Raw genomic sequence first — 26418 nt, 5'->3', positions numbered from 1 at the left:
CCTAAGAAAACTCCAAATGGGCACATAAAGAGATGGACATGACTGAAATGATTCAGCAACAACAACTCAATATCAAGGGATATTTTAGAGTAAGAGTATAGTTGCCTTTCATGACCACTATCATCCCAGATAGCCTTGATGGATATATCATAGGGACAGGCAAGGTCTTGGAGCCAGAAGTAATTTTAGGGATAACCTAGCTATCTGTCACTTAATTGAGTCCTTATTATTAATGGATTCTTGCAAACTAATTAAAGGGCAACCCAGGCAAGGAAGAGGAAAGATGGTTCTTGCCTCCAGTTTTACTTTGCTCTCACTGTTCTCTCAACACTGAAATAAAAAGTTATTCATTAGGGCATCCATTTGTTATGAAAAATGTTCCTAGAGAAGGGCTTCCTTGTAAGTTTGCTAAGATGTTAATTGAGTGTGTAGCTAGTTCAAAAGTATATACTTTCTAAAAATACAAAATACAAAAAAAAAACAATCAAAATATATGGCTTCTTAGCCAGCTTCTTAGGCATTTTATTAAAATTTTCTTCTGAAAGCTAGACTATCAAGTTTCCAGTCATGTTCCATTTAGTTAAATGATGGCTAGCTAGGTGATCTCTGAGATTATCTAAGTCATTTAACCTTATGTTTCTATGATTATCAAGTATGAAATCTATTTAAATAGGACTTATAAGTCCCTCTGATCAATTTGATCAATGGTTGTGGTATTCATGAGCTCAGCATTATAGATCCCAAATGCCAACATATCTATGGACAAGTAAATAAAGACTAAAAGTAATTTGAGCACAGGAATAACACTAACTGAGGATGGGGATCAGAGAAGTGTTCATAGATGGAATGGTAGGTTCCTGAGCTCATTCTGGAAGGGGGATTCAGATTCTAAGAGGTAGTAATGAGGAGGGGTATATTATATAAGTGTGGAAGGTAACCTATGAGAAAGCATGGAAGCAGAAAATGGAATATCAAATTCTGAGAATAGCTAGTGTTCCAGTTTACTTAGAATACAGGGGAGTAACAGGAAATAAGTTCAGAAAGATAAGTTAATGCCAGATTATATAGGGTCTTAAATGGCAGGCAGAAGTGGCTGTATTTTATACCAGAGGGAATGGGGGAGCAACTCATAGTCCTTGAATATGAGTGACATGGTCAGACATGCTATGGGGAGATAGACCATACAGAGATTGATCTGGATGTTGTTATAGGCCATTTGAAGGTGATTAGAAAATAGGATTTAGACAGGAGTGACTTTATAGCAGTAAAATAGATAAGACTACTAGAAAACTAACATGAAACTAAAGATCATGACCAGCAATACTATATTCATAGTCAAAAAAAGAGTTCATCTTTATTCAGTCTTACTGTTTATAAAAAGGGCTTCAGTGGTGGGACTTTATACAAGTATGTTTGTATCTTTCATATGTACAAAAACGGTTGGACTAGAGAAATTAATCAAGCTGGAATTAATTTAAATACATTCTATTTTATAATAATATTTATTTAACATGTATTATAAATATTATTATAAAATAAATTAATCAAAATAATCCAGCTAAGAAATTAATCAAGATGACATGAATATCGTTATATCTCATAAACAGTACACACTTTCCCCAAACTTTTATTTTCCCCCAGCTCAAAAACAGGCAAAGCAACTTAGATCTAGGTTTCTGGATATTCTCTACCATTCTCAATATTGGCATACTAGACAAGAAGTCAATAACTATTTGTTGTTTTAGTCAATGAGGGATGTTGAAGACTCCACCAAAACAGAAGAAGTAAATGGCAAAGACTCTGATGATCAAGTAAGTGAACTAGTTTAGTGGTGGGCTTGGCTGAAGATTATTTTCAATCAAATGAACCATGGTGTGGGCTCTGCTGAAGATTTTTTTCAATCATTGTTTTCCAATTCATTCAACATCTATATTAAAGAGACACTGTCATGTAGGACATATTTTTGGTCAGAGGGAATGTAAGATTTTATATCCAGGGATTCTTAACCTGAGGACTTTGCTATTGATTGACCTTTAAAACCTATTTTGAAAACTATAATTCAATATAATTGATGCCCTTTGCAATCCTACGAATTCTGTTTTATGGATTTAGGACCATTATTCTGAGAGAGGCTCCTTGGGCTTGACCATATTGCCCAAAGGACACAAAAAAGTTGAACAACTCTTGATCTCCTCCTAACTCTTCTCTCTACAGAGAAATCTGAGATGTATATTAAGAGGCTTGGCTAAGATTATACCAGGAGGAGGTAGCAGATTCAGTATTCTGACCCAAGTTTTTTTGGCTCCAAATCTAGTGTTCTTCCCACACTATCCTGATGCCTAGTATTGACAAGTATTTACTGAATACCTATGTACTTGATGAGACACTGAGGATTTGGAATATAAAGTATGATCATTGTATCCCTCCTCAGAGCATTTTTAATCTAATCAGGGAGAGAAAACTAATTCTTAGGAAATAATGTCTAGAAGACTATGAATGTTATTAGTAAGTGTAGAAAAATGGTTTGCAAAGTCAAAAAGAATGAAAGAAGAAAATGCTTTAGTATACAGTTACAGTAGACTACAGAGAGCAGCATAAACCAAAAAGATTTTTTTTGAAGGCTCCTACACATGATTTTTAGTTCCTAAATCAAATAAGTACTAGGTCTGGAATCAGGAAGATCTAAGTTCAAATCCAGCCTCAAATACTCACTAGCTATGTGACCCCAGGGAAAGTCACTTAATGTCAGTCTTCATCAGTTTCCTCGTATAGAAAATAGGAATAATAATAGCATCTCCTCACATGGCTTTTATGATAATCAAATGAGATATCTCTAAAATCCTTAGCACAGTACCTGTCACACAAAAGACATTTAATAAATGTTTATTCCCTTTTCCCTAATATGTTATTGTTCAGTCATTTTAGCCATGTCTGACATTTTGTGACCGCATTTTGGATTTTGTTGGCAGAGATAACTGAAAAAGTTTGCCATTTCCTTCTCCAGCACATTTGACACATGAGGAAACTGAGACAGAGTTAAATGACTTGCCCAGAGTCACACAGCTAGTAAATGTCTGAGGCTGGATTTGAAGTCAAGTCTTCCTACTCCAGATCCAGGATTCTATCTTCTGAAAAACTCAGTTGCCCTTCTTCCTATTATAAATTAGATTAAACATATCTATTTTATAATTAAATTTCCCCTGCAACATAAGTTAAATATAAAATAGATAAAATTAAATTTAAGAACTTTAAGGTAAAGTTTTTACCTATTTTGAACAGTCACAATTTGAGAAAATGGCTTGAACTTTTCTTTAATAGACTATGAAAAAAATTGCTGAGAAAATTATGAGTGTAAATACAATCCCAAGAGGAAGATTTTTCAGGCATAAGAAAACAAATTACTTTCAGAGAATTTCAAAAGTATCGTTTACATTCAATTACTAGGATAAAGGAATCATTTCTAAGTAATTAAAAAATCATTCTGAAAGCAGAATCAAAGATTCTCAAAGTTGGAAAAGACTCCAGAGGCCACCTATTACAACCTCTTCCTAAACAAAAATCAGTTCAACAATGCTCTTGACAAGTGGTTTTCCAACCTTGGCTTAAAGACTTCTTGTAAAAGAAATCAATCCATTTGGTCCTGAGGCTGTTAGGTGGCACTGTGGACAGAGCACTGAACCTGGAGTAAGGAATTCCCGAATTAAAATTCAGCCTCAGATGCTTATTAGTAATGTGACCCTTCACAAGTCACTTGACTTCTACCTACCTCAGTTTCTTCAACTGCAAAATAGGGATAATAACAGCACCTACCTCCAAGGATTGTTGTGAATATCACATGAGATAATATTTATAAAGTGCTTAGCACACTGCCTGGCAATACATTAAGTAATAAACGCCTATTTCCTTCTTGACGTAGCCCCTTCTACTTGTGGATGATTCATCGGTAGAAAGTTTCTCCTTGCATCAAGCTTAAATTTGTCTCACCACAGTTTCCTCTCATTGCCCTTAATTCTACCCTTTCTGGTCTATCCTTTCTGGTCAAGAATAACCGCCATAACTCTTACAATGGAGTCCTTCAAATACTTGCAGATGACCATCATGTCTGACCCTAACCTTCTCTTCTCCAGGTTAAATATCCCCAATTCCCCAGCAAAGCCAAAGCACTTTAACCAATTACATCTTGGTAGTCTAGTTCCTGTCACTGTCGATATTTGAAAATATAACTGTATTTTTAAAAATACTTAATTCACTCTTTTCAGTACATGAAATGGGAATTATAGACTCTCTCCTCCCCACTTGATAGGTTGGGGAAGTCTATTCTGTGAATAATGTTTTTAAATGCCTAAACATTACAAAGGAAATCAATTCTACTAAAATAAAAACAATTTTTCCCCCATTTCTCAGTGACCTTTGAAAACTATCAGGTTTGGAAACCCTATTCTAATGGAACCTCACAAAGTTCACAGCACCCTTACCAGCAGCATGGTACTTTGCATGTTACATTATGGATAATGCTTAAGCCTGAGCTAGCAACAAGGGACAATGATCTCTTTTAAAGCAATGACTAGCATCTCCATTGAGGAGGAGGATGAATTTGCACAACAAAGTAATCTCCATTATTAAATAACTAAGTAAACCACTTCTAAAATCTCACAACAGAGATTAATTTAGAGAATTATCCATATTAGTCCAAGGGTCAATGAAGATTTGCTGATTGAACTGATTGAAAAGGCCATAAACTTGAGCAATGCTGAGCAAAGTGGTGGAATTCAGGATGCACGTAGTTATTTTACAGGAAAACAGATATTTTGTTTTTCTTCCTGTTTCTTGTCCTTCCAAAAATTAAATGACTTCGTAAAATGCCTCTTTCTTCTTGTGTAATGGACACTATCTCAAACTCAAAGATGACTGGCCCTGGTTCCTTACCTAATTTTCTAAAACAACAAGAATTTTAGGATTAGTTGTATTTGGTATTTAAGATCTTTTGAAACTGACTGGCAAATGCATTGGCTACCTACCTCTAGAGAAAATTTCCTTCTTTCCATCCCAGTATATTTCTGAATTTAGAATATTTGATATCCCCCAATTTTTAAGTCTTAAGTCACCCTTTAAATGTTAGTAATCATTATTATTTCATTTGGAGCATGATATAATACCTCTATTAGTAGAAAGAGCAGGGCCACCTACCATTGATTGTCTGTAGTCTGAATAGGAAGTCTACTTACCTAATTAATGCCTTAACTGCCCTACATAGGAGATGGGAGCCCAATTATAACCATTAGGTGGTTTTTAATTGTTTCCTTAAAAGATAGGTATTAAACAACCACCAAAAAACATAGGTTTAAAGCTAGAAAGATTTTTAGAAATAATCTTGGTCCAACCTCTGCTTTATAGAGGAAGAATCTGAGGTAAATTAACATGCCCAATTTTAAACCCAGGTCTTCTGAAACCAAATGTGGTGACCTTTCCACCATATTACATTGAAACCCACTATCTTAAAACATTCAGGCAAGTCACCCAAAAGGTAATTTACCTAGGAAAACCCAGATTCCATGGCTATTTAGTTAGCTTTACCATGAAAATATGAGAGAAGATAGAATTTGAATCAGAGAATCCTAAAGTCAAAGCTATTGGAATCAGAAAAGCCTGTAAAGATCATTCGGGGGGATGATTTGTTGGCAATTACTTGACAAATAGTCAAATTTCATATCAAAGAAGAATGTTAAGATATCCTTTATTCAACCAAAGAGAGAAAAATAATCTTCCTCTGATATTGCCTTTATGGGAATCAAAACAATTAGCAACTTAATACTGCCACTTGGTTTTTACCACTAGAATCATTTACTATGTTTCCATAATTGCAAAGAAATAAGCATTTTCACATACTTTTTTAATTTTTGTTTTCGGTTCCAAATTCTTTCCATCCTTCTCTCCCCTATCTATTGAGAAGGCAAGAACTATCATGCTCATTATACATATGAGATAATATACACATTTCCACATTATCTATGTTTCAGGGATAGAGGAAAAGCAAAACAGAGAAAAAATGTGCTTCAGTGGATGCACAGAATCCATCAATTCTCTCTCCAGAGGTGGATGGCATTTTTCATCAAGTCCTTTGATATTGTTAAGGATCATTATATTGCTCAAAGTTGCTAAGTCTCTCACAATTGATTATCATTACAATATTGCTATTATTGTGTACATTGTAATCCTGGCTCTGCGCACTTCACTTTGCATCAATTCATAAAAATCTTTTCTGGTTTTTCCAAAGCCATCCCCCTTGTCAATTCTTATAGCACAATAGTATTTCCATCATGTTCATAAATTACACTTGTTCAGACATGGCTCACTTAATGGACCTTCCCTCAGTTTCCAATTCTTTGCTACCATATAAAGAGCTTCTATAAATATTTTTGCACAGAAGGGTCCTTTTCCTTTTTTGTCTGATCTTTTTGGGATATATACATAGTAACAGTATTACTGAGTCCGAGGTATACAGAGTTTTCTAGACCTTTGAGCATAGTTCCAAACTGTTAACCAGAATGGTTGATTAATAATTCATACAGAAAATTTATTTTCTTCCCAAAATAGGGTAGCATTTGTCTATATGTTATTCTCCATTCCCCACCTTCCACCTTATTCGCAGCATATTCTAGATTACTTGGGAGAAAGAATCCTAATTATCCTATCATAGAAAATTGAAAATCTGTCCAATCAAGGTAGAAAAATCTTTATAATGAAACTCTGGATCCAGAATTCTTTGGTGGATGTTGCTTCACTAATAATTTTGTGGTAGTTCTAAAGTCAGAAGGCCAACAGTTTATGTGAGATAGGCTGTCTCATATACACTGTTGGCTGTCTAAGTCTAAGGTATATATTTAGGAGATGATATTAGATCTAATTATTCTGATTCAATTTATTCTAATAGCTGCCAGTGCAGTGGATAGAATGCTGAGCCTAGAGTCAAGAGATCCTGAGTTCAAATTTAGCCTCAGATACTTACTAGTTATGTGACCCTGGGCAAGTCACTTAAACCTCTGTTTGCCTTAGTTTCCTCAACTGTAAAATGGGGATAATAATAGCACCTACCTCCAAGAATTATTGTGAGGATCAAATGATATAATATTTATAAAGCATTTAGCCCAGTGCCTGTACATAATAAATATTTTATGAATATTAACTATTATTATTACCTATGAATTTCCTAATGAAGTCATTTCTATTTATAAAAATCACTGGTTCTAGTCTTTGAGAGTTAAGTAAAAACTATAAACTAAAGTCTGTGACTTGTGTCTACTCCCTGGCATGAAAATAAACATTACCCGCCTCCCAGTGGTTTGACTTTTCTGGCATCATATCACTTGGTGTTTTCAAGGCGACATTAGAATGCTTTTCCTTTGAGATTATTTCTTGAAGCCTAGTGATCTCATGAAAAATGTATGAAATAAAAAAGACTTATACTGGAATGCCCAGTGGTAACATTAGCTTCTGTGAGGTTGTCATCTCAGGTGTATTCACCATAGTGGAACATGATTTCATTGTATTTTTAGATAAAGTATTAGGCAAGACTGGTCAACCCAATTTTAATCTTGTATATTTAACGTAAAATTCCCTACCTTGTCCTAGGGATCAGGATACAACCAATTTATTTCTGAAAGCTAACTAATATTCCTTTAAAATGGCATTTTCAGATCTAACTTGAAAGGTAAATCTTTATAGTTGCTCGAGAGATGGCCTCTGAAGCAGGAAGACCTGGGCTCAGGTGTGCCTCCATTCAAGAAAACCTGAATACAAATCTTGTTTCAGACACTTACTAACTCTGTGATCTTGGACATGTCATTTAAACTCTCCTGACCTCAGTTTCCTCATCTGTAAAATGGGGATAATAATAGCACCTACCTCCCAGGGTCCTTGTGGGGATTAAATAAGATGACATGTAAATTGCTTTGTAAACTTTAAAGTACAATTTAAATGCAATCTATCCCCATTATTATCATCCTGGATCAGTCATTTTGCCTCTCAATGACCAAGTAACTCTCTAATATAATAAGTTACAGAAATGTTGCCCAGACCTTTATTAGTTGAAGAGATTTCTTCACTGAGAGAGTTTCTAAATCACAAGTCCAGACTTTTTAGTTTAGAGGGGCGGAAAGAGAAAGCTGAGGGGAAAAAAGATGAGAGTTGGCAGGCTTAAACAAAACAAAAAAATTGAATTACCTTTTTTTCTCCTTCCAAATGATGACTTGCCAATGTAAACTTTTGGTTTACGGATCATTAAACCTGGAATTTAAATCTATAAAGTCCTAAAGAAGTTAACAATAACTGTGGTACTGAGAGGCAACAGGGATAAGATGAAAAAAGGGGATTTGCCATCAGAGAAGCCAGGTTCTAATATCAGCTAAACTACTTAAAATCTAATAACCAGGGGCAACTAGCTGGCTCAGTGGATTGAGAGCCAGGCCTAGAGACAAGAAGTTCTGGTTTCAACTTTAGCTTTAGACACTTCCTAGCTGTGTGACCCTGGTCAAGTCACTTAACCCCCATCGCTAGCCCTTACTGCTCTTCTGCTTTGCAACCAATACATAGTATAGATTCTAAGATGGAAGGTAATAAGAGTTTTAAAAAAAAAATCTAATGACCTTCGGCAGTTGGGAAAGTCATTTTTTCATGATTTCAATTTCCTTCTCTGTAAAATGAAAGAAATAGATTAGATTCAACCAAGATATAGTAAACCCCTGTAATGTGTAAGACCCTATGTTAGGTGCTGATGAGAGAGAGAGAGAGAGAGAACCTCACTTACTTTTCAGGAGTTCATATTCTCCTGGATGATTACAATTCATCTCTAAAAGATCTTTCTCACCTCTAAATCCTATCATATGTTAAAAAAAAGTTTAGAACCTTTGCCTTCTATCTTAATATCAATTCTAAGACAGAAGAATGGTAAGGGCTAGGCAATTGGAGTTTGGTGACTTGCCCAGGGTCACACAGCTAGGAAGTGTCTGAAGTCACATTTGAACCCAGGACCTCCTAACTCCAGGTCTGGTGCTCTATACAATGTGGCTCCCTAGCTGCTCTGCAAATTCCAGTTTTATTGATGAAGATATTGAAACCTTCAGTTAGAGGTAGAGGCACTTAGTCATGGTTACAAAACCTGTCAATACCAGAGACTAGATTTGAACCCAGACACATTAGAACGTAAGCTCTTCGAGAGCAGGAACTGTCTTTTCGACCCCTTCTGTAGCCCCAGTGCTTAGCCTATCCCTGGCACATAGTATATGCTTAATAAATAAATTTTTATTAAATTGAATCTTCTGCCTCTAAATGGAGCATCCTTTCAAGAAGACCAACTGTCCCTAAACTGCCAATCTATTTCTCTAGAAATATATAGACTCTGAGGACCCAGTTTCTCAGGATATTAAAAAGATAGAATTACCTAGCCCTTACCATTCTTCTGCCTTAGAATTGATATTAAGGCAGAAGGCAAAGGTGTAAAAAAAAACAAAAAAAACCTGGAATTTTATCTTTCCTACCAGATTATTATAAGGAAAAGACTTTGTGAAACTTAGAGATCTGTGTCTCTTATTAGCATTCCAGAGGGAGCCACCATTGCTTCTCTTCTTCTATCCTCTGAGCTTGAAGAATACTATGTGTTTTTGGTTGGTTTGGTTTCTCCTTGCCTACTAAACAACTGGCTTTCACTGTCTTCTATTTTAATGATCAAAGGCTGTGCTGATTTGGGACGTTGATGGTTTATTTTGCCTGTGATCTGGCAAATCTTGGATTTTTAAAAGAGCTCTCTCTCCCTCTCTCAGTACTGTGCCCATGTGTCTGCAAAGTTGCATTGGATGTCTAGAACTGGGAATCTTGCTCATCTGTTTCAATTCTGTGTATGCTTTCTTTATAACAATTCCCTTCCTCTTAAATACTGCCTTCTTGATTGAAATCACAATTCCAACATAGAGTTTTGGAGGAAATAATGGCCGTCCAAAAACACTGTGCTGAAAGTGATTAAAATGAGAAGATAAGTCCCCTTCTCATATTTTGATTCTGTGCAGGTAAATTAAATTAGAAAAATGTCCTGACAGGTGGGGTTTTGGGATTCATAGGTTGGCCTGTTTCTCCACAGCACCACCACTTGCTCCCATGTTAAAACAAGTTCTAAAAATAAGTTTTGTTTGCTTTAGACCTCAGACTCCACAGAAAAGGCTGTCACACCCCCTGACACTGAACCAGCAGGGCCTGGGCAGAAGAACAAGGAGGGTTCAAAGGACAAGAAGCCCACGGCTGACCTGAGCAAGCAGAAGGGAAACAAGCAGGATGCCAAAGAGCAAGTAAACTCTCCCAATCAACGTGGAGCTGAGAAGAATTCCATGCAGAATGGAGGTGACTCCAGAGAAAGCCCCCTAAAGAGGCTGGAGAAGCGACAGTCTTTGGGAGGCTTCTTTAAAGGCCTTGTAGGTGTATTTATTTTTCCCTCCTATCTTTTTTGGTTTCAGCTCATTACATAATGAGATCATAAACCAAGGGTTTGAAGGGACCTCAGAAGGCATTTAATCCAACCCCATAATTTCATAGAGGAGGAAACAGGCTCAGGAAAGCTATGTGACTTGTCCAAAAACATACAGGTAGTAAATACAACCCAACATTGTCCAAGCAAACAGTCTCTGTGAAATATTGAGTAGAAACTTGGGGAGAGGATTTTGTTTGTTTTATAAACTCTAATGGGCAGGTGTTGAACCCCTGCTCTCTGATTCCAGACTCAGTATTCTTTCCGATCTCACTTGAGTCTTCTTTTGGGTTAAGTGAATAAAGAACTGACTTAGAATCAGGAAGCCTTAGGCTTAAGTCCTTCCTCTAGTACAGATTAGTTGTTGACCCCAGCCAAGTCCTTTATCGTCTCAGTGCCCTGTGCACTCCCTTATCTGAAAATTACAGAACACTTGAATATTCACTGGTACAGAGAATTTCCTTCAATGAAGAAATCAAATATATCTAGACCAAGAAACGATTCATTCCCAAATCTCTGTCAGTTTCTGGGATCAATATAGCATTTTCTCCCTCAGTCCTCAGTTCTTTGGTCATTTTTCAGTTGTATTTGGCTATTCATGACCCCATATGGGATTTTTTTGGCACAGATACTGAAGTGTTTTGACATTTCCTTCTCCTGCTCATTTTACAAATGAGGAACTGAGGCAAACAGGGTTATGTGACTTATCCAGGGTCACACAATCTGAAGCCAGATTTAAATTCAAGAAGATTCTTTCTGTCTCTAGGCCCAGTTCTCTTTCTACTATGTCACCTAATTGCCCCTTCTCTCTCCATACTCAGTTTGTTTAAACCCAATAGCCATGGTTAACTCAAAATCCTGAAGGCTTCCAAGACTGATGAAGTGCTGTAGGTCAGGAAAACTAAATTTCAGCTGCGATAAGCATAGAATTCTTGGTCCCCTACACACTCCATTCTAGAATGACATCCAAGCTCCCTCCTCTGTCATCTTCTTCACTTTCTTCTCCCAGGGCCTTCTCATTCCTTCCCTCTGAAAATTTCTCATTCTTTTCAGGGCTTTTCTCCTTACTCCTTCATATAATGGCCTCGTCACTTGTTCATCTAGTTACTCTTTTCAGTTTGGGATTCTGCAACCTTTACTGTTCCCCTCCATCACTCCATTCAACAACTCCTCCCACTTCTCAGATCCTTCAGAAACTCTAGCATTCTGGGATGATCCCCATCATATCCTACCATGGCCCCATAAAAGAGTTTTGCTCTTTGCAGATATTACCCAACTATCAGTGACATCTCCTAACTCCCGCCTTCCACTCCCCAACTCTAGTCACAGGGGACAAGATTATGTCCCATTCCCCACCTATTCTTACTCTCCGCTGATTATCTAATGGAAGCTCTTTATTTAATAAAGAGTACGGTACAAGTGTGTCACCCAGTGTTGGAGATCATGCCTTAACCTGGAATAGACTGGTGAATGTTTAACAATCAACACCTCAAAAAAAAAAAAAAAAGGAAAAAAATTTGACACAATTTTAAGTTTAATCTTTATTGTTAACATTTTCTCCATTATTTTATTAAGTCTAAACAATCTACAGAACACTAAATCAAATACAATGAAAATGTAATAATTGATTCTCCAAGTCAGTTTGAGCTGGTTCCAACATACGATGGAGCATTGACCCAAAGGAATGATTCTGTAGTGGGAAATTCAGGTCATACATGGAGGAGAGGGGAGCAGATAGGCTTCAAAGGATAGCCCATCCAAAATATATTAAGTCACATTTATATGGATTTTATTTATAATGTGGTTACCTCTCAATTAATCTTTGAGGTAGTTAGTGTAAACATTTATTATCTCTACTTTATAGATTGACAGCTAGGTAGCACCCCAAATGAAGTGCTGGACCTGGAATTAGGAAGACCTCAGTTCAAATTTAGCCTCAGACATTTATTAGCTGTATGATCCTGGGCAAGTCACTTAACCCCTGTCTTCATCAGTTTCCTTCATCTATAAAATGGAAATAATAATAGCATGTGCCCTCCCCAGGGGGGCTGTGCTATATATAATTGGGATCTTAATACATTTTATTTATTTTATTTTAATAAGATTTTATAAAGGATGTCAAGAAAAAGTGGTAAATTAATTCTCAGGCTGGAATAGAAAATAATATGAATGTTTAAACTCTGCAGCTATACTTAATAAGCTTCACCAAAGGGTGCCTCAGTAGATAGAGAACCAGGCCTGGAGATGGGAGGTCTTGGGTTCAAATTAAACTCACACTACCTCCTACCTATGTAATCCTGGGCAAGTCAATTCCCATCATCTTGCCCTTGCCACTCTTCTGCCTTGGAACCAACACTTAGCATTGATTCTAAGAGAGATGATAAGGTTTTGGGGTGTTTTTTTTTAAGTGTTATGTAAGTGCTTATTGTTATTATCATTATGAAGAAATTGAGGCTCAGAAATGTTAAAAGACTTGAGTGTGGACTCAGTAAATGCCACAGCTGGAATATTATTCCATGGTCCTAATTTCTTTCTCTGCTGCCCCTACATGACTTTTCTATTTCTTTATCTTCCTGAAATAGACCATTCTCCAGTAGCCTTCCCTTACAAAGGACCTGGACACTTGGCAGCTCGGTCCCTGGACCGCTGCTCCTTCAGTTGAGCACAATGAAGACAGTCAGTCCTTTCTCCATAGCCTTCATTTTTAAAATGCAGCCACCCACAGTCTAGTTGGAGCTAGCCCCAACCCAGCAGAGAGTGTCTGTGTACCATGTTGTTTGGAAGTAGGACTAGGGAGACAGTGGCATGTTGTTCTTTGTTAACAATAAGCAGAGTTCATTGCTCAGTGTTTGGTTGGGACTATGGGATTAGATGCTCCGAGTTCTCCTCAGTTCTCCTCAAAGCTTGGCCACTAACTCATTACACAGACATGGGGAGATAAAAAACTACTTGACTTTTGCTCCAATCGCCTTCATTCCTTATTTGTAAATTGGTGGAGAGGTAAGAGATGGAGAGAATGACAGTTAGCATTTGTCCGAGAGAGGTTACATGGTCTAGTACAGTGATGGGCAAACTACAACCTGTGAGCCAGATGCAGCCCCCCTGAAATGTTCTATCCAGCCATGTGACGTTATTCCTAATCTGATGAATACAATGAGTAGGATACAATACCATGAAACTTCAAAAGAGTTGCCTTAGAAACAGACTGACAGAGGAGCATTTCCTTTCCTTTGGCCTCCTCTTTAAAAAATTTGCCCATCACTGATCTAGTAGAAATAATGCTATAATTGGAGTCAATAAAGTCCTGACTTTGGAATTCCAACACTTCCACTTATTACCTGTGGGACAATAGGCCAATCATTTAATCTTTAAAAGTCTATTTTCTCTTCTGTGAAATAAGGAGAATAAGATGTTCAATACCTTACTATATAGCATTGTTGTGAGGAGCAAATGAAATATACTATGCAAGGTGCTTTATACATTTGAAAAAACTATCTAAACCTAAGCTGTAATTATCCCAGAATTCTAGCACTGAATTTCCGTGATTCTATCATTGCTCATTGGTTAAGGATGATGAGCTCTTAGAGAACACAGTGTGCTGGAAGTTCATGACAGCATCCTAAAAGTCTGAGCTATAGGAGTGAGTTAGACATAAAATGGCATTATAATAACATCCCTCTGGTCCTCCTAATCAATCAAGTCCATTCAATGTTTCATAGAATTACAGAATCTCTGAGTGGGTAGGGGCATCATAGGCTATTTAGTCAGGCTTGAACTGGACCAAGAATTTCTTCTCAATATATTATATTCATTAAAATGGAAAAAAGCACTTGAAAGACCTGGGTCTAAATCTTGGTCATTCCATTAATTTAACCTCTGTGGCCTTAGTCCAGTCACTTTACCTGACTAGACCTCAGTTTTCTCTTCAGTAAGAGCAATTGGGCGAGATGATCTCTAATATCTCTTCCAACTCTAAATCTGTTATCCCAAGTCCCCCCGAGAAGTGGTCATCCATCCTTTGAAAAGCTCCAATGAGGGGGCAGCTGGGTAGCTCAGTGGATTGAGAGCCAGGCCTAGAGATGGGAGGTCCTAGGTTCAAATATGGCCTCAGACAAGTACTTCCCAGCTGTGTGACCCTGGGCAAGTCACTTGACCCCCATTGCCTAACTTTACCACTCTTCTGCCTTGGAGCCAATACACAGTATTGACTCTAAGACCGAAGTTAAGGGTTTAAAAAAAAAAAAAAAAAAAAAGCTCCAATGAGGAGAACATTCCCAAGGAAATTCAATCAGTATTTCTGGATAGTTCTAATTTTTAGAAATTTTTTCCTTACTTGGGGCTTAAATCTGCCACTTCTCTGAAACTGCCAGGCCTTAATTCTAGTTCACACTCTGGGGCCAACTGTGGTTGTTGTTCTTCAGCTGTTTTTCAGTAGTGTTCAAGTCTTTATGACCCCATTTGGGGTTTTCTTGACAAAGATACTGGAGTGGTTTGCCATTTCCTTCTCCAGCTCATTTGACAGATGAGGAAAGTGAGGTAAACAGGTTTAAGTGACTTGCCCAGAGTTATACAGTAAGTGTCTAAGGCTGGATTCGAATTCATGAAGATGAGTCTATCTAATTCCAAGCCCAGGAGAACAAGTCTATTTCCTCTCCCATATAACAGGCTTGCCAATATTTAAAGACATCTATTATGTCTACATAACATACTCTCTCCCTGCCCCCACTGAAAAAAATAAACAAAAACAAAAAAATCCTCTATTATTACAAACTTAAATCATTATTATTTTTATATTATTATATTACATATATAAAACACTATGTTCAGGACTCAGGACAGAGATTAAAAAGGGCACAGATTTTGTTCCCAAGAAATTTATAGTATAAAATGGAAGAATGTGAAAAATTAAATTTAAAAATTTTTTAAAGGAAGGATATGAATAATGGATTCTTCATAAGTATAGCACAAGATAGAGTATGATTGAAGACCTCACAGCCAATCTTCTGGACCACCACTCCTCCCATTAAGCCCAATGAGAATGTTCATATCAAATTTCTCATCCCACCCTTCATTTTAAAAAATATATAGAGGGCAGCTAGGCGGCTAAGTGGATTGAGAGCCAGGCCTAGAGCCAAGAGGTTCTGGGTTCAAATCTGACCTCGGACACTTCCTAGCCATGTAACCCCGGGGCAAATCATTAACCCTTATGGCCTTTCCCTTATCACTCTTTTGCCTTAGAACCAATATATAATATTGATTCCAAGATGGAAGATAAGGGTTTTAAATATATACATATACATTATATATAATCATCCACAGTCCAAGGAGTCTCAACCCAGCTTAAAGTCATGGTTTGGGAGCAGCTGGGTAGCTCAGTGGATTGAGAGCCAGGCCTAGAGATGGGAGGTCCTAGGTTCAAATCCGGCCTCAGACACTTCCCAGCTATGTGACCCTGGGCAAGTCACTTGTCCCCCGTTGCCTAGCCCTTACCACTCTTCCACCTAGGAACCAATACACAGAAGTTAAGGGTTTAAAAAAAAAATTAAAGTCATGGTTTGCAAATATTTCTTGGGCATCTACTACAAATACTACACTCACAGTGTCGGGAGTACAAAAGCACTCTTGATACCTGGTCTTTCCCTTCCAGGAATTAGTGCCTAGTGACCAATACACTTGAAATAATAAGATAATTAAGAGCTAAATTGTGTCATCCTCCCTGTCAGGACAGTTATTAATCTCCTTGGAAAGAGCATTATGTCAAATTCCAAGGGAGTTCCTATAGCCCTATCTACTCTCTATAGCAGGGATTCTTAACTTTTTTTGCATCTTGGACCCTTTTGGCAGCCTGGTGAAGCCTACAGACCCCTTCTCAGAATAAGGTTTTTAAATGCAATTAATAAAATACATAGAATTATAAGGAAATCAATCCTACTTCTTAAAAAAACAGTTATCAAATTTAAACAAAAATAAAACCCCAGACTAAAAACCCCTTTAACCCCAAGTTTAAAACCCTAGCTCTAGGAGGCAGCTGGATAGCTCAGTGGATTGAGAGCCAGGCCTAGAGACAGGAGGTCCTGGGTTCAAATCTGGCCTCAGACACTTCCCAGCTGTGCGACCCTGGGCAAGTCACTTAACCCCCATTTCCTTTAAATAAATAAATAGATGAAATAAAACCCTAGCTCCACATAGATATCTCTACTGTTCTAGGTGGTCAAGAAAATTGAATTTAGTTTCAGCTCTGCCACTATGTGACTTTGAAATCTTATGACCTTCCTTATACCTCAAATTTCTCATCCATAAAATGGATACAATAACACCCACCCCCTACCTTAGAAGTTTTTCTTAATGTGTAAATAGGATGATGTAAAAGTGCTTTGAAAACTCAAAAAATATTATGTCAATGTGAGGGATACTGAGATTGCTACTGTATCACACAAACACACAAGTATGAGCACACACACACAGACAAACTGTGGGAAATTTAATCTGGTGATATTAAAGATGACTAGGTGACAGGACGATCTCTGGTCTTCTAATAAAACAGTAACCAAACCAAGAGATGAATGTTCTGCCTTTCCTAGTGGAATTTTCCATTTTTGCATTATCAGGAAACCCCAGAATTGAGGTGTCCCTTATTTTTTCAAAACTAAGAAAATAATAATAGGCTCAGGTAACTGATTACTTCTCCTCTCATATCAGCATAAGTAATGGGATCTCTGGAAAAAAAGAAATGGCAAAAGGAATGCTAGAAAGAAGAGATGCTAGAGCATAAAATATAAAGAATGTCAGAACTAGGAAAGACATTAACATTTCTAATGTTAGAAATAGAAGGGAAGGGGCAGCTGGGTAGCTCAGTGGATTGAGAGTCAGGCCTAGAGACGGGAGGTCCGAGGTTCAAATCTGGCCTCAGACACTTCCCAGCTGTGTGACCCTGGGCAAGTCACTTGACCCCCATCGCCTACCCTTACCACTCTTCCACCTATGAGCCAATACACAGAAGTTAAGGGTTTAAAAAAAAAAGAAATAGAAGGGACCTTGTGACCTAACATCAGAACTGGAAGAAATCTTAACACAGAATATTAGAGCTGGAAGGGATCTCAGAGCATAGAATGTCAGAGCTAGAAGAAACCTCAGAACACAAGAGTATTACAGCTAGAAGAGACCCGAAAACACAGAATATTAGAGCTGGAAGGGACTTGAAAATATAGACTATTAGAGCTAGAAAAAAACCTTAGAACATAGAATGTTAGAGCTGGAAGGGAAGGCTTAGAATACAAAGTGTTAGAGCTGGAAAGGTTCTTAGAATGTTGAAATGTTAAAAGTGGAAGGAACCTTAGAACACAGGGCAAAGAGTGTCAAACCTGAAAGGGACTTATTTCGTAAAATGTTTCAGCTGAGAAGGACTTTAGGTATCATGTAGTCCAATTCCTTCATTCAAAGACTAAAACCCTACAAACTTAAAAAAGGAAGCAATGTGAGCATTGTCACCCAGCTAGTAAGTAATAGAGCCAGGACTCAATGTCAACTTTTCTGACTAACATCCTGGCAGAAAAGGAGAAACTTTCCATCTGTCAGGGATTTCCCCCATTGGCTTGACAAATGGCACTTGTTTTCTTGGAGGAAGGAAGAGTTAAGAAAGTAAATAAAACTACCCAGGTCCAAGAGAAATAGAATGAGAAATTTGCCCTAGAGCCTAGAAATTCAGCTGGAAAGCCGTGTTGCTCTTAAGTATCTTTCTTAGAAAATGAGTGATGAGAGATGTCTGTTTCCAGAACGACATGCTTCCTTTCCTTTCCGAGAGCCATGGTTGCTCAGTCTCCAAAAGGTGTGACTCACCCATGCTATAATAGGGCCAAGCGGTCCTGGGCAACTCAGTTATATTTGCCTTCTTTCTCATCTCACTCAGGTCCCTCACCCCAAATCCTCCCCCTGAATTTAGCAGGCAAAGATAATACTCTCATTAAACTTTTCTCTATCATTTCTTAAAGATGTCAGCTACAGGCTGACATCTTAACAGCTTAACAACACATAGTGTGTCTAATGTTCGTGTCCTGACTCCGAAGTCCAGGTCATGTTTCGAATGGATAAATGTCTAGAGATACCAGTGCTCTGGAAATGTGTTAAAATGGAAAGCTCTGATATATTCATTTAGGTGATTCTTGAATTCAGCCTGCCAGATGCCCTAAAGGCAAAAGGGTAATGGTTGAACCACTAGGGATTGGGAGAATCACAGATGTATTGAAGACTCCATGTATCTTGTCACTGAGCAGGAATTCCCAGATCCTGGCAGAGAGAACAAGTCCTCAGCAAAATTTTGCATTGGGTAAAATTTACCTTGGGTTTGAATCCCAACTCCTTCACTTATTTGATGTGAGCTTGGACACAACCTCTCTGAGTTTTATCTTTAAAATGGGTATAATATTTATACAATTCATTTCACAAGGCTATTGTAGGGATCAATTGGCATGATGTGTATTTAGGGATCCCTCTGAGTTATCTCTCCAACTCAGAACTCACAGGTCTGACCCTCGGGAGTTAACTACTACTATAGATTCCAGAGTTATCTATGGGTCTCCTATGAAGCTCACAAGCTCCGAACAGTGAATCTAACTTTACTAACCGACCAAGTCAGTAGACACAATTAGCTCAAAGCAAAAGGTCTTTACTAAGATGTCACAGTAGCTATAAAACATTTTTTCCACACAAACCTGGAACTTATCTCCCACAAATATAGTGTTGATGGGAAGAGTGGAAACAACCAATATATTGGTAGTGATCTATATGCTTAGGGACTACAGGTCCCTAATAATAATATGCAATTATATATTATGAATAGCAATTCATACATCTGGTACTATAGGGTCCAAATGGGAAGGGAATAAGCATTTATTAAGTGCCTACTATGTACCAAGCGCTATGCTAAGCACTTTTACAACTATTACCTTATTCGATCCTCACAACAACCCTGAAAAAAGGTACTATGATTATGATCCCCATTTTTATAGTTGTATAAACTGAGGCAGATAAAAACTAAGTGACTCACCCAGGGTCAGACAGCTAGTGTTAAAAGTCACATTTGACCTCACCTCATCCTGACTCTAAGCCCAGAATTCTGTCTACTGAGCCACCTACCTGCCTTAATAGCTAACATTTATATGAGTTTAAGGTTTCCAAAGCACTTTACAAATATTATTTTATTTTATCCTCATATCAACTCCAGAAGGTAAAAACTATTAACTTACTATCCTCATATCAACTCCAGAAGGTAAAAACTATTAACTTACAGATGAAGAAATTGAGGCAAACAAGCTAAGTGACTTGCCTTAGGTCACCTAGCTAGTAAGTTTCTAAGACAAGAATTGAACTCAGATCTTCCTGAATCCAGGGCTAATACTCTATACTATGTACTTCTTAGCTGGCTCCAATGTTCTCTCCTTCCTCATGATATCATCACAATGATTCCCCTAGCCTAGACATATCTCTCTTGGGTAGGTTGCTTACCTGAACTCCCAAGGTCTGCTTCTATCCTAAACTGAAATCTCATATGCTAGGCTCTTTTTGTCATGAAACCAGAGTTGACTCTCTTCTCTACTGCCAGAGATCAGACTTCTTAAAGCCAATCCTTGGCCCCAAATCTTTATGTCTCTCCTCTTTGCATGATACAATGGCTCCCACTGGGTGAAAAGCATTGCAACAAGACCAGAAAGATGGCATAGAAAAGGAGAAAGATTTTCTTTGTGGGTCATTATCCATAAAGCTTCTGCTCACCTCCAAACTGGCAAACTGAGTTTTGTTTTTGTTTTTTCAATCTGCCAGAGAAGTTATTACCCTTCTCCCCTTCCAATTCAATCAGGAAAACCTTTTCACACTTTATTAAGGATAGATATTCATAATAATAATATCATTATTATTGCTCTTCTTCAATATGTCTGTCTCTAAGTATTTTTCCCCACTCTCTTCCATTTTTGTTTTCCCTTTGGTAAATTCCTAATGAGATATTCAATGCTTGGAGAGACTTCTAGTTGTATTTCATCTGATCCTGTTCTTAAGATCCAGATCTTCCCCATCTCTTTACTTAAGTTATTGTCCATTCCATCCCCTGTGATCTTCTTCTAGATGGCAACTAGCTAATCTTCCCATTTTATAAACAGATGGTAATGTACAAATTGTTAAATCTAGGTAATATATACTTTAAAGGAACCTTCTAGAAACAATGCCTTGGTCCTCAAAGGAGTCATCTTTAAATGTAAGATTGTCTTGGTCTAAAGGAGAGAGTGAGAATAGGGAATATTTTTGGTTGGAAAGGAGTCTACTTGCTTCATCCATGTAGCTAAGCTTAACTACATGGATGTATTTTTAATACATTTTTCCTCTTGGACCTCCACTTTGTAAAACCTATTGTTCATTGATCAATACTTTGGGTTAGGATTATAAAAACAAGCCCACTCTGCAGAGAGAGAAGATGAGGTCAACTATGAGAAGCTGAATAGCCATAGAAGGAAATTTTCTGGATTGAGAGCAAGGAAGCATGGGTTTGAATCTGGATTTTGACATTCGTTAGTATATAACCCAACTTGAACCTCAGTTTCTTCATCTGTAAAATGGAGATGCTAATAATAAATCTACTACCTACCCCATAAATTAAGAAAATCTTTTTAAACTTTAAATGTGTTATTATTATTTTAACAAAACCAACCTGAGAGGTTTTGATGACTCTCTTTCATACTTTTGGTCCATATATTTCTCTCCATTGTTTCTCTGGGTCCAGGGCACAAAATCGAGTTCATAAATTCAGAATGCCAGCTAAACAACTAGCTCCTGCAGTCATTTAATGGATGTAGGGGTGTTCAGATGTCCTCGTGAACCTCAAATGACTGGCTTGTTCTTGCAAAGTTTGTGAGATGTAAAGTCAGTTAACATTAGTAAGCCACAGGACTTTTAGAGGGAAATGTCTTAACTTGCCCAGGGTATAATCAATTAGGTTTGCTAAAGAACAAGAAATAAGCCTGTTAGTAGATTGATAGTCAGGAATAATCCTGGACTTTAGTTTCAACTCTATCATTAACCCGTGTTTCCCTGAACATGTCAGTTTTCCCCCTTGTATCTCAGTTTCCTCATCTAGCAAAATTAGAAGTTTGGACAAGTTTCTTTCCATTCAATGAATCTAAATGTTTTATGTTATTGAGGGTTGGAGGTAGGGATGGGGAGTGGAGAGGTTATTTAAATTTGCATGGCTTAATTTTAAAGATGGGTTTGCTTAAATCAACAGTAGCCAGAAGAAAATGTACACTGTGGTTTTACTCATTTTAACAGAAGTCAGCTAGTGGCAGATCCTAGAAGGAAGTAGAGGTTGGAGGGAATAAGGATTCCTGACTCCCTTAGTTGGTTACCCATTGTCAGGAGAATTACGAAGGGGGAGAGGCTGGAATGAAAGACCTTTATCACACTTTCCAAAGGCCAAGATAAGAAAGCATTCTAAGTGGGAAATGACTTTGCTACTGAAAACTAAATGCTAGGGGTAAGAAACTGATTCGAAGATCTCCAAAGCCACTAACTTATCACCTTGCTGCTTCTGGCATCCACAGGAAAGCAACCCCTCCCTAACCCTAATCTAATGGGGTCATAGAATTTGGTATTAGAAGGGATAATTTCTAGTTGTTGTTCAGTCATTTAAGTCTTCAATCATCATGACCCCATTTGGGGTACAGTGTGGATTGAGCTCTGGGAATCATGTCAAATTTGAATTCAGGAAAATGAGTCTTCCTGACTCCAGACCCACTCTTCTATGTGTTGTGCTATGTAGCCTCCCCAAGTCTAACCTCCAGTCTAACTGCCATCCAATTTAACCTTCTCCCTTTTACGTATTAGGAAACTGAGACACAGGGAAGTTCAGTCAAACGTATCAGAGGTGGGATCAAGTAATCAGTAAGCATTTAAATAAATACTCTCCCAGGAACTAGGTGAGGTGCTGGTGATACAGAGTCTGCCCTGAAAGATCTTAAATTTTATTAGGGGAAACAACCATATACATGCATGGGACATTTTAGAGAAATACCTAAAGAGTTAGGAATTGGAGAGACTCAAGTGCAGCCTGGAGAATGAAAGCAGGAAGTCAAGAATGATAAGTCACTTAACCCCTCCAATCCTTAAAATCTTCATCTTTAAAATGAGAGGTTGGGACTACCTGATTTCAAAAGTCTCTTCCTTCTCTAAATCTTATGGTCCTACTGAGCCAATATCTAGGGGCCAGGATTTCTAGTCTTTGCTTTGCCACCAACAAGTGTAACAATGGACAAATCAGATCCCTACTCTGGGCCTCAGTTTCCTCATCTATAAAATGAGGGGGTTTCCTTTCATGAGCACCATTAATGGAGTGATGATAGATGCCTTACACTGAAAGGGAGTTGGCTTTTCAACTCAACTGCCCCCAGACCATGTTTGCTGCCTTTAGCTAGGATTGCTAAGACACCTGTAAACAAAGAAAAACAATGCTCAGAGGAGGGGGAAGGGGAGAGACCAGAAAAAGGGATTGGGTTGGGGAGAGAAAAATATGGCCAGCACACCTTCATGCTTAAGTATGAGGATGAAAATCTATTGCTCTTCAAAATGATTCAGTCTTTTCATATTGTTCTCCAGGGACCAAAACGGATGGCTGATGCAGAAGTACAAACAGATCCCGTGTCTATTGGGCCAGTTGGGAAATCTAAGTAATAAATACTCACAGAGCTACGGAAGAATCCCTGCTCACAAGTTCTCCCACAGTCAAGCTGACTTTTCCCTATCCCACATCCCCTTCCCTCCTTTCCACCACTGCTGCCATCAATTGAGACTCCTGCCTAAGGATAAAAGCATCAGCGGATGTACATTGAGGTGTATTATTTACATATCTGGTCCTTTATAAGCCAATCGATATCTGTAAAGGTCATCATGAAGCAAAGTGTATGTAGTATTATGACTAAAGAGAGACCGGTAACGTTGATGGGTCCAAGGAGGAGGAGGGGGATGAGGGGCCATTATTCTAGATAAAGGTATAAAGTTGTAAAAAAGGCAGCCACTGCAAAAAGTCAATTGAATAATAATTAATATACATTGAGAGAATTAAGCTTTTGTAGTCAATGAGAACTTGACCTCAAAACTTAAAAGGAACTATAAAATCGAGATTTTTTTCAGTACATATTTCACAGAGAAAACTATGCAGTTGTAATCTGTTTGAAGGTGGAGGTATTGCCAGTTTTCTGGAGTTTTCTTGGATCTAAAGAAAGAATGATTGAAAGGTGTGGTTTTTTTAAATAGGTCCTTGAAAGTTAAATGATGAGATTGTGAAGGGCCTAAAGGGCCTGAAATGATTTGGAAAAACTAGGGTATTGTTTTTTATTTTGTTTTGTTTCTTTTTTGGCACAGTTTGGGAATACAGGTTGAGAGAGCAACTTAAAAAAAATGTAAAAAGCTGCAAAGGTATCAGACAACACCAGGGGGAGCCAGGATCTCCATTCTCGAACACTGTGCTACTAACACAGATTCTGTATCTGCAGTCTTACATTATTAATGTTTTTCAGATGCCTGAGAAGCCTTCATCTGTTTTGTCTGACACTTGTCCAGAGTCTTGTCTGTAATTTCCTAATGAAAAATCTGCGTATTATCAAGATTCTGTCTCTTTTACCCAACTCTTTCCCCTAACCCGGCTTAATAAAGTTTACTGAAGATTCAAATACCTGTGGTTATTTTTAACAACTGTACAGAACAGCAAATAGCACCATGGATCTAATATAATGGAATTCAAGGTAGTAAATGATGTATATAATTGTATATACCTTGGCTTTCTTTTCTGATTTAATTTTTTAAATACTTTTTTCCCCTTCCAACAGATCTTTAATTTTCAACTAAAACAGATCCCCCCATTCACTTAATGTCTAAAATGTCTTTTTGTCTCCCAGAAATTCACCACTGCCCCTGCATTCCCCCGCCCCACATCTTCCTTCCTCCCTTTTCTTCCCCCTCCCCCTCTCCAAACCATGGCTATGAAATAAATATGGGTTATCCTCTCTTAACCCAGGCACAGGGAACAGGAGAGTGTCTGCCTGAAAGGCAGATGGAATCTATAAAGTTGGCAAAATGACATTTGAAAACTGTGCTCAGAATAGTTGATAAGGACGTGGGCTCTTGTTCCAGTAGGCAGCACAGGTAGAAGGCACTGAGTGAGGTTGGCCGCCTCCCAGGTTTTCAGCCAGTAGGGTAGATAAATACTCTGGTCCCAGTCTGGGCTAAAAAAGGAGATTGGATCGTTGTTTTTTTTTTTTTTTTTTTTTTTTTTTTTTTGTGGATGGGACTCGGAGCTTCTAATCTTTTCCCCATCCCTCGAGCTAGTTTGCCACAGTCTGACTCTTCTATATCCCATCGGAATGTTTGTCTTGGCACATATCAGGGAAGGAGCTATTAGGGAGAAGGAAAGAAAGAATGGTGGAAGAGATGGGAGTCAGTTTAACCAAAGTAAATCCGTTGAAAGAATCAAAGAAACAGTGGCCAATGACTCCCCAGTTAGCTCCAAACACCATAGGGTTTACCTAGTCAGACTTTTGGTTTAGCCTAGGGAAAGGGGGAGGGGGGGGGAAGGGCCGGACAATGGTGTAATTTGCAGATCTCACCTCACTAGCTAAAGGGGATTGTTTGCTTGAATCAGAAAAGTCCGGTGGCTGAAAGGAAAAGAAAGACCAAGGCATCAGACTGATTGCAGGTGACCTTCTGCCATGGAGTCACTAACGTGTAGGAAATAATGGTTAGTATTGGCAGAGCCCCGACATACAAGATAATCTTCTCTGTTTTTAGATTTGGCTGCTGTGGAATCAGGAAGGAAAGTACCACAGCCACAGCGCCAGCCCCAAGAGCCTTGGCCACTCAGAGAAAGCATTTTACCATGAAATGGACCCTTAGCTCCTCCTTTCCTAGGGAGAGAATGGCAAAGTATCTTCGTTGTGTGTGGGCAGGTGTTGTTGGGATTTTTTTTCCCTTGGACAAGCAAAAGTCAAATTTATTTCTTAGTTGGCTTATTTTAAAAGATGTACCTTGGGCCAAAGGGAAAAGTTGTTTTCGGTTTTGTTTATGTTGATGTTATCTTAAACTCGACTTCACCAGAAGAGGGCAGGGACTTCTTTACCCAAGAGGCAGTTTCCATTCACTGATAGTTGACAACACAGGTCTTGGAAATAAAAGGAAAACTTGTGTTGGAAACTGGCAATGTGAGGCTGGGAGAATACTGAACTTTTGAGAGTTTGTTTCAGATCATAGGACAAATTCGACAGAACAATAGAGTTCCCCCCAAAATGTGTAGCCCTGAAAAGTTCCCCTGTAACAGAATAAGGAAAACCAAGTTTTAAGATGGAGAAGAGACTAGAGACAAAGATATAAGAAGAGAAACAAGAGATGAACAGAAGGATTGACAGAGATAAGAAACAAAGGAAAAGAATCAAGAAGGTGTACAAAGAAACACTGAGATAAAAGCTAAGAGGAAAACCGAGAGGCAGAGAGATAAAGAAAAGAGGGGTGAGTCAGGGAGGTACAAAGAGAGGAGAGACAGAAAGGATGAAACAAAGAGGGGGGGGTTAAGAGACTGAGGGGAACAATCAGAGAGAGATAGTGACGTGAGGCAGAGATAAATGCAAGATAATAAAATGACAAAAAGTATAATCATACACACACGTTAAAAAATAAAAGGTAAGGCACGTGTGTGTGTGTGTGTGTGTGAGAGAGAGAGAGAGAGAGAGAGAGAGAGAGAGAGAGAGAGAGAGAGAGCATTAACAGCATCCAGAATGAGTAAGAAAACAAAGAAAACAAGGCATGATGGGGGAGGGGGAGGACAAGGTATCATTTTTACATTGAATGAAGAATTGTATCTTCTCCAATGTCAGCAAAAA

General features: G+C 38.1%; 1 protein-coding gene across 1 annotated transcript in view; it reads left to right on the top strand.

Annotated features, from left to right (window-relative positions):
• Positions 1 to 24557, top strand: part of BCAS1 (brain enriched myelin associated protein 1) — a 155615-nt gene extending 131058 nt beyond the window's left edge. The window contains exons 11-13 of the mRNA XM_044661119.1: positions 1746 to 1811; positions 10188 to 10457; positions 23147 to 24557. Coding sequence (XP_044517054.1) covers positions 1746 to 1811; positions 10188 to 10457; positions 23147 to 23221 — 411 coding nt within the window. The 3' untranslated portion in view covers positions 23222 to 24557. The remainder of the gene's footprint in view (positions 1 to 1745; positions 1812 to 10187; positions 10458 to 23146) is intronic.
• The last annotated feature ends 1861 nt before the right edge of the window (positions 24558 to 26418 follow it).

Source organism: Gracilinanus agilis, chromosome 2 (genome assembly GCF_016433145.1).
Source record: "Gracilinanus agilis isolate LMUSP501 chromosome 2, AgileGrace, whole genome shotgun sequence".
NCBI classification, from domain to species: Eukaryota; Metazoa; Chordata; class Mammalia; order Didelphimorphia; family Didelphidae; genus Gracilinanus; species Gracilinanus agilis.
Note: the sequence above shows the minus strand (reverse complement) of the source record. Positions and strands in the feature narration are given on the sequence as shown.